The 13233-nt window shown below is 34.7% G+C and overlaps 1 protein-coding gene across 2 annotated transcripts in view; it reads right to left on the bottom strand.

Moving 5' to 3' along the window:
- Nucleotides 1-276: 276 nt before the first annotated feature.
- Nucleotides 277-13233, bottom strand: part of Tmem144 (transmembrane protein 144) — a 33093-nt gene continuing 20136 nt past the window's right edge. For both annotated transcript variants that reach the window (XM_048813569.1, XM_015484521.2), the window contains 4 exons: nt 11736-11855; nt 10904-11001; nt 7801-7854; nt 277-1444 (listed from right to left, as the gene is read on the bottom strand). In XM_048813569.1, the coding sequence (XP_048669526.1) occupies nt 1361-1444; nt 7801-7854; nt 10904-11001; nt 11736-11855 (356 nt within the window). In that variant the 3' untranslated portion in view covers nt 277-1360. The remainder of the gene's footprint in view (nt 1445-7800; nt 7855-10903; nt 11002-11735; nt 11856-13233) is intronic.

Raw genomic sequence — 13233 nt, 5'->3', positions numbered from 1 at the left:
ATAGGGAACAATTATACAGTGCTTGCCAAATACCAGGCACTCACAAACATTACATATTGTAACTGTATACTAGTCATGTGAGACAGGTACTACCATTAACCCCACTTTGCAAATAAGGAATTTGATAACAATGAGCTTGGGAACTCGTCCAAAATCAAATGATTAAAATGAAGCAGAGGTGGAATTTAAACTGGTGCAGGTTGTCTTCCGAGTTTATGCACTCATACAGAATGTTGTTCTGTTTCTCTAGCACACACACACAAAAAATATGTGTTATCAGGTGGGAGCAGGTGAAATTTACATTTGAACAATAGTTCTATTGTGTTAAGGGTTTGAAACCCATGTCAATGAACATTGTATTAGTAATTCTATTTCCATTTTCCTAAATAAATAAAACTATTGCCATGTCATTTTCTTTCCAGTGGTCTATTGGAAACCACTAGTTTAAATAGGAATAAAACAGAAAGCCTCCATTTAAAATGATTTCAGATAAGTATATTTTAGAAAAAAAAATGTAAATGAGTGTTGGTCCCTTTAAATTGACCTGATAAGCTATAACCTTACTTTACCAACTCTAGAATTTTCCCCAAATTCATAACTGTGCACGTATGAATAGGTGTGCAGTTAAAAATGCATCTGTGTGTGTACTTATGTATGCATGTGTTACATTTTGTACATATCCTCAATGGTGGAAAACTTTTGTTCTCTGAGGATGGATTTATTTGGAGATAATCAAGGTATTTTAAGCTAAGATGGGCCGATGATGTAGAGTTGAACAATATTAATTGGAAGTAAAAATAAGTTTTGAATTATTTTTTCAGTTAAAAATAATTCAATGGTCTTTTAAACCTGTAATCATCAACTGTGACATTTACTTTTGTTAGCAAAATATCCAAGTATCTTTGCAATTTAATTCCATATGGTGAGTCTTCTCCTTCCCCCTCCACCACAGGCCTTTATTTCTGTTTCTCTTCATTAGTAAGTTAGAAATTTGGATGGTAACTTCTTTGTATATGAACTCCATGCTGTTTTCTAGATTATGCAACACCAGGTATACTTTGTGTTAAAAGAAACGAAACAAACAAAAATCAGCATTGTTAGATGTAATGCTACATGAATGTACAAATTTCAGGCACCTTGTAAAGTCCTACCCTCATTAACAGTTCATCAGAAGAATTTTTCATTTTTATAGTAGACTGAAACATAATTTTCCTCCATTTTCACATTTATGAGGGAAAAAATCAGAAGTGGTTGAGATCCATTTGTTGTATGAAAGTGAAACTCTTCTCAGCATAATCCCTCTCTTGTCCAGTAAGGGAGTTCTCCTAACCACTGCTGCCATCTGCTGGTCTTGCGATGTTTAGATTTTAGAAAAAGCTGTGCATAAAGTTCCACTCAAGATGATGCAAAATGCAAGTATCATTAATAGGTAGTTTCGTAGACCCTGAAAAATAAAATAGAATAACAGCAATGAAGAAACTGGAATAAAATGCACAGAAAAACCAGATTCTTTCAAGATTGCTTAGTATCTTACTATCTGCTCTACACACCTGGTATTTTTTTTCCCCCTACCCTCTCCTAGTAATAATCCAAATTCTTTTGAAAATTTGCAAAATTCTCACTAACTCACCCACAGTGAGCACCAACTATGCATGCCCTAACCCAGTTAATCACATACTACAAGTGACAGGGATTAATCAAGTAATTACCCAGAGGAATGCTATAACATGAAAGGGGTGTTCATAAAGGAAACCATTGTGGTTGTCTGAGAGTGTGTTATAAGACTCTTTTAAAGCTGGTTTGGAAGGTGGGGAGTTAGACTTCTAATTATGAGTATCGATGGATTGCCCAGGAAAATAGGGCTGCAGTCAAGACTCCAAGTAGAAGGAATTTTATGTGCTGTTGTAAGAGAAAGCATGATACTTCCCAGGGACTAAAACAACAGTCTACTGGAGCAAGGAGAGGTAAGTGGAGCTGATGAGGTGGAGGGCTATGGATCTGCTTGAGCATTCGGAACTTCTTATGCTTTGGGCTTATTATGCAATGGGAAGACATTGAAGGAATGGACAACTGTGGGTGCTGAAAAGATCAGGATTGCATTTTGTAAAGCTTACACTTTTTGAAGTATGGGGAACAAATCAGAGAGGGCCAGAATGGATGCAAGGGAACCAGTAAGGAGGCTCCTGCAGTCCTCCAGGGAAAGATGAGGGAGAGTAGATGGAGAGGTGGACACCAAACTAAAGCATGAAGAAGAAATGCAGACAGGTGTGAACTATGATGAAGACTAACTTTCCTAGCCATATATGAAGCACTGGTGTTAAAGATGGGAAACTCGGAGCACCACATCCCAGTGTAGCTCAGTCCATTTTTGGACTCATAAAGAAATATCTTCCTGTGTTAAGCTGAAGTATTTTATTTCCTACAAGATCTATCTCTAGGGGTACAGAACGATTGACTTTAATATCTCTCTCACAAGATAAACCCTCAAATAGTGAAAAATAACTATTTTATATCCCCGGAGGCATCTCTTTTCCTGGTCAATAGTTTAGCTCCTTTGAGCATTTCTCACAAGGAATGACTTCAAACTCCCTCACTGTCCTGGCCAATCCCCTCTGAATGACTGCTAGTGGGTATATATCATTCTAGGGAGATGAACCCCAGTACTCTAAGGCCAAGATCGTCCAAAATAAGACAGGGCTAATAACCTCTAATTTTAGACATATGTTCTTAGATCATTTTCAGATCTTCTAATAATGAAATCACATGATTCTATTGTTAGCTGCTCCTCTTTAAAGGAAAAAATAACAGCTATTTAATTATGTCACATGGAGGACACACAGGGGTTCTGAGAGGAAAACAGAAAAGCCAGAAGAGGCAACTCTAAGCAGTCATGTACATACTGCTTAGAGTTGCAGAAAACGGGGCTGATGGCCTCCCTCTTGTGATAACCCTGGCCACTGGGGTCTGCCAGGCTAACAGTGTGAAGCTACACAAATTTGGGGCAAAACTTCGGGGAAGGCTGTGGGAATGGGGTGCTCTGTCGGCTCACTTGTACAGGGAGTGGGTTCATAAAAGCAGTATCCTGGGGCCTGTCAGGGGTGGATCCTCAGGGCTGAGCTGGACTCCTAAGTATCTCCACCAGTGCTATCCACGTAATCAGTGAGGAGCATGCACCATTTGGGTTCCTGTGGACAGCCTGGCATACAACACACAAAGGCCTAGGGAGATTGTTTGCCCTTGCAAAGATCACAAGGGGTGCAGAGATTTTCTGTCCTGACTGCCCTTCTGTCAGATCTGCTTTGAGTGATACCCAGAAAGGGCTAATTGGGCTCCTCCAGGGAAGTAGGGTCAGGGTGGAATAGGCCAGGCTGGCAATGTCTGCATCACTTTGTTTCCTGGCTACCCAGGGGAACTGTCATGGCAAAGGGTGGCTTTTGTTGAGTCTCACTCTACCTCCTTCACTGATCCTTAGAGGTCTTAAAATGCAGAGATCAGAGGTAGATGTGTGTACAGACATTAGACAAAGCAGAAATGGTATCCAGGATGGGTCAGATGTGGACTGCCAAGGAAGCTGTTCTTTCATATTACTAGCTCTTAAAAAACCTAATGTCAAGTAATATATAACCCGAAACAACCAAAATTGTATGTACCTCTTTTTTCAACTTTATAAAGAATTGTGTCAGAAAAAAATTTCAAAAATTCCCTCTGTTTCATGGTCAGAGATAGATCTTGCTAAGCTGGTTGAATCATCTGATTCTCTGTGAACATCTTCACTCCTTGAAGTCAGTTTAATCACAACTTATATAAGAGAAACAAAACCTTGCTAAGTACAGAGCTGCTAACACATCCACATCCACACTGGCCAGGCGCAGTGGCTCACACCTGTTATCCTAGCTACTCAGGAGGCTGAAAGCAGGAGGACTGCAAGTTTGAGTCCAGTCTCAACAATTTAGTGCAACCCCGTCTCAAAATACAAAATTGAAAGGGTTGGGTATGTACCTCAGTGGTAAACTGCCCTTAGCTTCAAGTCCTAGTACCAAAAAACCAAACCAAACCAAACCAAACAACCATACACATAAATCTTGCACTAAGGCAAGATATTTCCCAATATCTTTTTCTTAGCTTTCAGAACTTTAATCTTCTCCTAGATAATAATGTTGCAGCAGAATAGACACTCAATAAAAATTTGTTCAAAGAATGAATACATTCATATGGTTTGTAAATGTGGTTTGTGAATTAGAAATTGATGTGATTATTTAACTTAAAAAATGGGGCTTCAATTATAAGCACTCTACAATTTAATTGTGTGGACACTTTGCTAAGTTCTGTTTTATTATCTATAGAGCTAGAAGAATAATGTTCTCAGGCCAAAAAAAAAAAAATCCCCTTCAAGATTAAGAATCAGAATCAGCCCAAACTGTCCAGTCTCCTACAGAAAAAGACCAACTATATTTGAGCAGCACCAAGTTTTCCTTTATTGAAGTGAATATTAACTCCTGGAAAGTATACGCTAAGAACCAAGCTAAAAGCTTTTAACTTTGATTTCTGAAAGAGTTGCTAAATAATAGATCATCTCATTCTTCATCTGAGAGTAGCTACTAATGTATAAATTGTGGGAATAATTCTTTGCATTGGTATTACTGTAGACATACTGACTGAAGTGTTTTAGTAAAAATGTGATCTATAACTTTCTTAACGTAATTGTTACTTCCCCAAGAGTAATGGAAATCAAGTACAAAAGAGCATCAGAAGTGCAGAAATGTCCAACTGATGGCTTTAAACTAAACCAAATCATTAAAACTCTTTCACATAAAAGGTGCTCTGACCGCAACCTAAAGTCCTGGCAGGTGTAGGTTGTGGAATTTTAAATATTTCCTAAGGACTACTTCAAGATACACATCTGGCAAGATCTAAAAGCCATAAAGATAAAGGTTTTGCTTTTGGTTTCTTTTACAGTTTAAATAGTTTCATCTTGTTTCTAACAAAAAATACTTTAAAAAATACTTGGGAGGATTTTGGGTCTAGTGTGTAGTGTTTATTTTTCATAAATTGCATGTAAAGTATTTAAAAATTTAAATATCTGTCAAGAAGTAATTAGACATCTGCACCTAATGACAAATACCACTAGACAGCCCTTAAAAAATGCTGTTTTTAGGGAGACTTATAAGTTTTTTTTTAACCCAAGAAATGTCAATAATCTCCTCTTTGCTTTGAGCTTGGTTCTCTCTCCCTTTTAATATCTGTAATTTTTATCGTAGTCATTTTTCTATAAATAGAAAAGAGCAGAGAGTCATTTCTATATTTAAAAGTCCTCATTTTTATAAGAAAATTGTCCTAGCTAATCTAAATATGTTTTAAAATATGGAATGTGCTCTGTCATTTTTCTAATATTTATTTTTTGCCTATTTTTATTTACATAATAGACAAAACTTTAAAATCTACTCTGGAAATTGAAGACAGGGCTCCACTGGGACTTTATAGGAATCATGCTGAATGGAATTAAAGAGAACTGCCTAATTATAACCATGAATTGTCCTATCAGGAATATGTCAAGTCTCCCATTTGCTCTGATTATCTATGACCTATAGTAAATTTCTGTAGTAAAGTAAAATCCTTTATATATCTAGCACATTTCCTGTTGTTTTTCTTAGATTTTAGTGGGTTTTTCTATAGTTAATAATGACATTAATTTTCTTCTTTTTAATTGGTAAGGGGTAGTGTATTAGAAAACTGTTGATTTTTTACTATCATAAACCTTACCAAGTGATCTTATTGAATCTTCAGATTTCAGCTCATTCTTTTAATTTTTTTTAAAAAATTATATAATCTGCTAGTGATAAAATTTTCCTTTCCTTTTCTCTATCTATTCTTTTATTTCCGATCCTTGTCTTAACAAACTGTCTAGAAAGTGCTGAATAATCCTGGTAGTAGAGAAATCTTTGACTTTCTACTTATAAAGAACTCTTTTTTCACCTTAGACATGTATTTTCTGTTGTTTGTGGTGCTGGGGATCAAACCCCAGGCCTTATGGATGCAGGCAAGTGCTATACCAATGAGCTACACCTTTAGCCATGTTGTGGTTCTTTGATAGACATCCTATACTAACTAAAGTTTCTGTCTCTCTCTAGGTTATTAGGAGGTTAATGTAGTACATATCACCCCATCTTTTCTCTGCTTATCTGGTATTATAGTAAATAATATTAATTGATTTGCATACCATGAGCTCTCCTTGCATTCCTAAAGTGAACACTAATTGGTCATGGTACAATGGCCCTAAAAATTACTTTTCTATTTAGTCTGAGGCATATTTTTGAAGATGCTTTTAGTATTGTTATGGGCAATGAATTCCTGGATAAGATGCTAAAAGCACGGGAAATAAAACAGGAACTGACAAATGGGATTACATTAAATTAAAAAGCTTCTATACAGGATAGGAAACAATTGACAGAGAGAAGAAAGAACCTACACAATGGGAGAAAATATTTGAAAGCTGTTATCTGACAGAGAATTAATATTCAGTATATATAAAGAACTCAAAAAACTTAAAAACAAGTAATCTAATAAAAATGGATAAATGATCTGGACACTTTTTAAAAGAAGAAATGCAAATAGCCAATAAATATATGAAAAAATGCTCAATAATCTTAGCCATCAGGAAAATGTGAGTCAAAGTTGAATTGAGATCCCATCCCACCCCAGTTAGACTGACTATTATTAAACAGAACAAAACAAAACCAATAATAATAAAAAAAAACATTGGCTAGAATGCAAAGAAGTTTTATTTACATAATAAGCCATACACAATGTGACCTTTAAAATGAAAAAACTTCATTTAAAATGATCAAAGTGCTTTAAATATAAAACTGAATAATCATTTTAAAGATCAGCTAAGAATACATTTACTTTATGATTCCCAGAGAACAGCAACATCAAATCTTAGTAGCAGGATACTATATATTAAATAGAAAATATTGTTTATGATGCCTTGGCAGAAATTCTTTGGATTTATATTATCTTTAGTTAAAAAACATTATACAATTTTATTATCATATAGTCCTCAACTGAAGATTCTTTCCACTAATAAAGGTACATGAGAAAAGTTCTAAATTATTTTGTAATGAAGCACACACACATTTACTAGAACTATTTGATGAATGTAATTTATAGTTCCCACTATCATATTTGAAATGGGAATAGTAGCCATCTGTTACCAAACTGCTTTCCTAAAAAGTTGCTGGTTTGAACAGCTTATGGACCAACATAAAGACGCAAGACCAAATTCCATTTTCCTCAAGAGACGTTTTTTTAAGAATTTTCTTTAATTTAAATATTTTATTAGTTGTTGATGGACCTTTACTTATTTATATGTGGTGCTGAGAATCGAACCCAGTGCCCCACACATGCCAGGCAAGTGCTTTACCACTGAGCAATAAACCCAGCCCCCAAGAGACATTTTAACCTTTGATATAAGAAAAATTTCATGTTATTTATCTATATTATTTTACACTAAACAAATTTCTCTCTATTATGTTTTATTAGGTTATTTAACTGTAATCCCCTTCAGGGAAATTAAAGCCAACTGAAGTGGAAAGAGACCTGATAAATAATAATAATTATTACACACCTAGTATTTTCTTTCCTATTTAGATATTAGAACATTTTAAATGTTGGTCTGTCAATCCATCCATGTATTGTCTACCTTAGGCCTTGAAGTCACATATAGTTTTCAGGAAATAACACAAATATAATATTAAATACCCTTCTTACCTGGCCATAATCCAGACATGCTCTTATACATACCTGTATTTCCTTAAAAATGAAAACACCCCACAATGCAGCTATAAATCCTGGTCCCTTAAATAAAAATAAGAACTTTAATTAAATTGGATATTTTTCTTACAAGTGTGCTCTATGTAAATATAGTAAGTTTGAGATAATATATAAATATTTTCATGGAAAACTACCCATAATCTCAACCATAACTTTATATTAAACTAAACATAAAGTAACATTAAGTAAAAAAAGAAGTCTTTTTCTTTATGGTTTTTATTTTTATTATTTTGATGATGCTATAATATTTTTTACCATAGCATATTTTTCTTTAATGTGATACAATTATAATAAGTTATTTCAATATACAAACAGCTTATTCTTATTTTTTTCCTATTGAGAAATAGACAGTAGAAATGGAATTAAGAAGATAAAGTGCACCAACAAACTTTTTCTTTGGCATAAAAGTCTCATAACTGAAGAAATTTCAGCATGTTCTTTGGGCCTCGCAAGCAATGTGCACATGAAAGAAAGCAGCAGGTACTTTTTTTTTTTTTTTTTAAAGTTACTTCTGCAGAGACTCGAGAATGCCTAACACTAAACATAAATAAGTGCTGAATATGGTTACATGGAAAGATTAAAAATATATATAATGAAAAAGAATACAAAAGGAGGAGAGAACATTAACCAGGAGACAAAGACAAAAATGAAATAATTTAGAGGAAAGAAAATGAGAAGAAATGGGATGAAGAAATAGAATGATTCTGCAATATGAAAACTTTAAGTTTTGATTTAATTTGTTCTCAGTCAACAAGGAATAGAACAACAGAGGAATTGGGGTTAACCATGGTCTTTGTGGAGAAGATGTGTCACATCAGCATGTTTATGATCCTTTTGGAACCCAGCAGGAGCTCTAGAAGAGTTTCAAAATAAATGATTCCAAAAAGTCTTCCTCCATTACTCCTCCACCTGTCTAAGTGACTGTGTCAACAAAGTTTGATTCCACTCTGGCACAGGAGTGAAGCAATAAAAATATTTTCCTCTGTGTTTATCAGCATCTGCAAAGTCAACATCAAAAGGGCTAGAGAAATAGGTCAAAGGGACTGTCTTTTATCAGTGATGCAAAATTCTGAGCCTCCAAATCCAAACCAAATGAGAAGCATATGGGTCTTTCAGGCAACTTCACGCTGACTAGAGACAGGATGGAGGAAACAGTAGAAGAGATAAAACATTATTGCTATGCCAGTTGCTCAATAATTTGTATCCCCTTTGCTCCCCAAATTCATTTCCCTTCAGAGAATATGGTAGAAGACAATACCACAGGTGTCACTGTCCTTTGAAGCTTTCTGTCTGATGATTTTCTAAATATAAGTTCAGACATGGCCTGAGCATTCCTGTAAGGAGTAGTGTGCTTTGTTGAAAGCAGGCAAGTATAGATCAAAGTCAGTATACACTCTGCTTCTGGCAAAGGGCAACACGTTGTATTTTCTACTGAGAGCATCTTAATTGAACATATGACTATTTTGAAAATTGGCATTGTATCTTTTCCTTTTGGAAATTAATACAAATTAGATCTCAATCAGCCTTTGAGAACAAGGTATGTTTGATTCTATTTTAAGAAGTTGGACCTTCTGGATAAAGTGATGCAGTTTTTATCAAACAAGATTTAGAGCACAAGTCCTTGTCCTTGCTAGATGTGTTTCCTTCCTTCCTTCCTCCTTCCTCCCTCCCTCCCTCCTTCCTTTTTAATTGAATATTACTTGCTAAAAAGAGATGCCTCTATCAAGAAACTTACAATCTAATCCCCACAGGAAGCCTGGATACAGAAATGGATGCATGGAAATGCCTGTACCTGAGATGCTGGGATTTTAAAAGTATATTCTTGACTAAGTAATACTGACTGTATTCATAACTGTTGAAGCTGTGTGTTGGTGTATTTTTGAAATACTATTTTAAAAAAGTTTTTAAAAATCCAGCTTTACCAAAACAAAACAGAACAACAACAACAACAAAAAAACAAAACTAAAATCAACCAAACAACAAAACCAAAGAATATAAACTCCTTAAGGGTAGGAACTGAGCCTTTTCTGCATGCAAATAAGGCTGTCCTTGAATAGAGTTGGAAAGGTGGAACAAGGAGGAAGCTAGGAACAATAGAAAATGAAGATCTAGTCCCTCCTCTGCCCCACATCCTGTTTCAATGTTTAAAAAATATTCATTTTTACAGGTTTTCACAGGTGTGCTACTAAAACATTTTTGCAAACTGTTTGCCATGATGACTTAGTAAGCAGAGAAGGCAGGAAGATAACTGGCAAGCAATCCAAGATGTCTAGAGGACACATTAATGCATTTCTGTGGATCTAACAGTCCTAGTACCATAATGGATCTGGACTGGATTCCACACTGCCAGCAGAAAGTAGCACTGTATACCTGAAACTCTGTACTTAGACATGTTCAGATTTCCACTAGTCATATGACTTGGATAATGCTCTTAGTTATTGCCTCAGTTTTCTCATCTTTAAAATGAGGATCATTCTATTAATACTTATCCTGATTATGCCTAAGGAAACATTTTTTATATCAAATTATATTTTACATAAATGACACCTAGAAAATCAGATGAAGCAAATTGTCTTAAGTATGCTATGATAAATGGCATCATTCAGGGCTAATACTTTGCCTTAGTATTTTCTGAAATTTGTCCTTCATAATAGTGTAACACCATATCAAGAAGTGTCTGATACTTTCAGTTTCAGGGACATTAGGAGATTTAAGTGGGATAACATACATACAACCATTTGCTATAATCTGTTTTACTAAGATTGATATTATAAATAGCAAATTATGATTTATCTAAGATAATAGGCAAAATGATCAAACAAAAATAGCAAGGATATTAAAGATTAAACATTAGTTAGCAAACCTGTTAAAATGAGATTATAAATGTTCCTTAACAATCAAGGACATGAAGATTAGAGAGAGCTTGTTGTAGATAAACAGATTCTGTACCTGGACAGTTTATTCCTAAAGAGATCAAATTCTATGACAGGCTTTAATGATTTCCTAAGAGTGCTCAGAAAAAATAGATTTGATTTGAAACACAAAAATTTGGACAAACAATTTTTGTACTTACAGAAGTGATTATTGGAAAACTGACCACAGCACTTAGAGAATGATTAGCGATGAACCAGCAGCAGGTAGCTATGGCCCAAAGCACTCCTGACAGGAACCCTGAAACACACACAGACAACCCTCATTTGAAAGCTGTGCTCTGCTCCTGAAAAATTCACTCTTCCAACACCACAGGAGCATCAAAGTGCACAGACAATGCATTCCTATCAACATTGTTGACCAATATGGGTTCTTGAACTGTGTTTTATGGGTCAATTTAGAAACCAAATTATTTCTCTGCTCTTGACTGCTTTCTCTTTGTTGACAATAAATAAAGTACCCAAAGTGGAGTTCAGGTAGAAATTGGGTAGTAGAGAGAGGCCCAGGGAAGTACTGGATCTTAACATTTCCTGCAAAACCATTTACTCTGAACTATAAACATAAAGAAGAGGTGAAATTCAGAATGATGATAGAACTAAGGGGAAAAATTCATAGCATTTAACTGAAAGTATTGGCTGAATTCTCACAATACTTTGGGTAGTCAGTAAATATTCTACCATTTTCTAGAAGTTGATACACTTCAGCAAAAATGAATCAGGATTTCAAAATAAACCTCTAATTTATTAAAAATATTTTATTAAAATTTTTACTTGTGGTCCTATATCTCCAATTGAATTATAATAAACTCTTAAGTGAGAAATTATTATTTTAACTATCAGTGCCTAATGGTTTAAGAATGAATGCATATGTATTTTAAATACACATTTTTTGAACTCTAACAATCATTCAAGCTAAATGAATAGAGGATGATAGTTTCACAGAGTAATGAGATTTTCCATAGTTGATATTCTTACCTGGCAAGACTGCCTCAGGATATAGTTTGGGACTATTTTTCATGGCTACACAGTAGGCCAGAAAGTAGACTGTACTCGTAAGAAAGATGCCACTGAAGTGTGCAAAAACATAGTCTAAATCTGAAAATACACATCATAAAATCTTACACATCATTTTAATCACCCCAAGTACACTTAGCCTGCAAATAAAACAAACTCACCAAAATTAACCTTAAAAGTAAAGGAACCATTAATTACATTTGATCATCCTCAGATTTTACATGTGTTTGTATAGAATATTAAGAAACATATTCATAAATAGAAATATTAAGTAGTAAATTAGTTACTATAATCAAATCTAAACATCAAATTTTTAAAAATTATTATCTTGGAAAGCTAAATAAGACATCAATGAACATAACGCGACCATGATGTTAACATATTTCTTTAAAATTTTTTTTTGTAGTTGTTAGTGGACAGAATACCTTTATTTTATTTGTTCATTTATATGTGGTGCTAGGGATTGAACCCAGTGCCTCACACATGTAGGCAAGCGCTCTGCTACTGAGGTATAGCCCCAGCCCAATGCTTCCTTTTTAAAGGTAGGTATTCAGACCTCATTTTACTAATGACTGGCAATTGTAGCAAATCTTCACCTCAACTGAAGAGGAGGTATGGATAAAAACATCTGGGAGGTGCAAATTTTATATGGTCTATTAATCAATCTTGAGATCAGCAGCTCCACTGTGGATGACAACAATACAGAAAGATATGCCAGAAGTTGTTTCAAAGAGAGTTTTATTGAATTGTTTACTATAAATGGAGTTGCACAAAGGAAAGGAGTAATAACACCTGATGGTGCTGATCTCTGAGAAACCCTAATTCTACTGACAGGTTAAGCAGATGGCACTCTGGCCACACAGATGGATGCACTACAGGTTTTTGGCTGGCAAAGTCACTTTGGATTCAATGTTTCTGTCACCTAAAATTTTGACAAAGATGAGTGGGCTTTCTTGTGGATGAATGCTGAAGGACAGAGAGTTTGTCTAATTCTTCTTAATCTTAAATTATACTTCTGGGTCATACAAGAATGATACTTCTGTAAATAGACCTCCACAAAAGACAACATAAAATAGCAATTAAAAGTACTGACTACCTCTTTCTGCACTTAATGTGAGACTTGGGCAAATCACCTGATGTCTCTCTGACTTAATTTTATCAGTGGTAAAATGAGGATAACAATGGTATCAATTGCTATGAGGGCTAACAGAGTATTTGCAAAGATCTTACAACGGATGATACATATGTGTTTGTTAAATAAATAAAATAAAAATAATGCCCCTTAGAATTATTTTTAATAAAGTGGAATAAAGTGTGTTCCCATCAGATTACATGCAGAATTGTGGTAAGGAAGATCTCTAAGAACCCGTTGTTCTATTTGTGTAAAGACATTGTTGAGGCATTGTTTATTATGTCCCAGTACCAAGAACAACTTTACTCCTGAACAATTTGTTCTTTT

The sequence above is a fragment of the Marmota marmota genome, unplaced genomic scaffold, assembly GCF_001458135.2.
Source record: "Marmota marmota marmota unplaced genomic scaffold, marMar, whole genome shotgun sequence".
Classification (NCBI taxonomy): domain Eukaryota; kingdom Metazoa; phylum Chordata; class Mammalia; order Rodentia; family Sciuridae; genus Marmota; species Marmota marmota.
The sequence above is the reverse complement of the archived record's forward strand: the minus strand, read 5'-3'. Positions and strand labels throughout refer to the sequence as shown.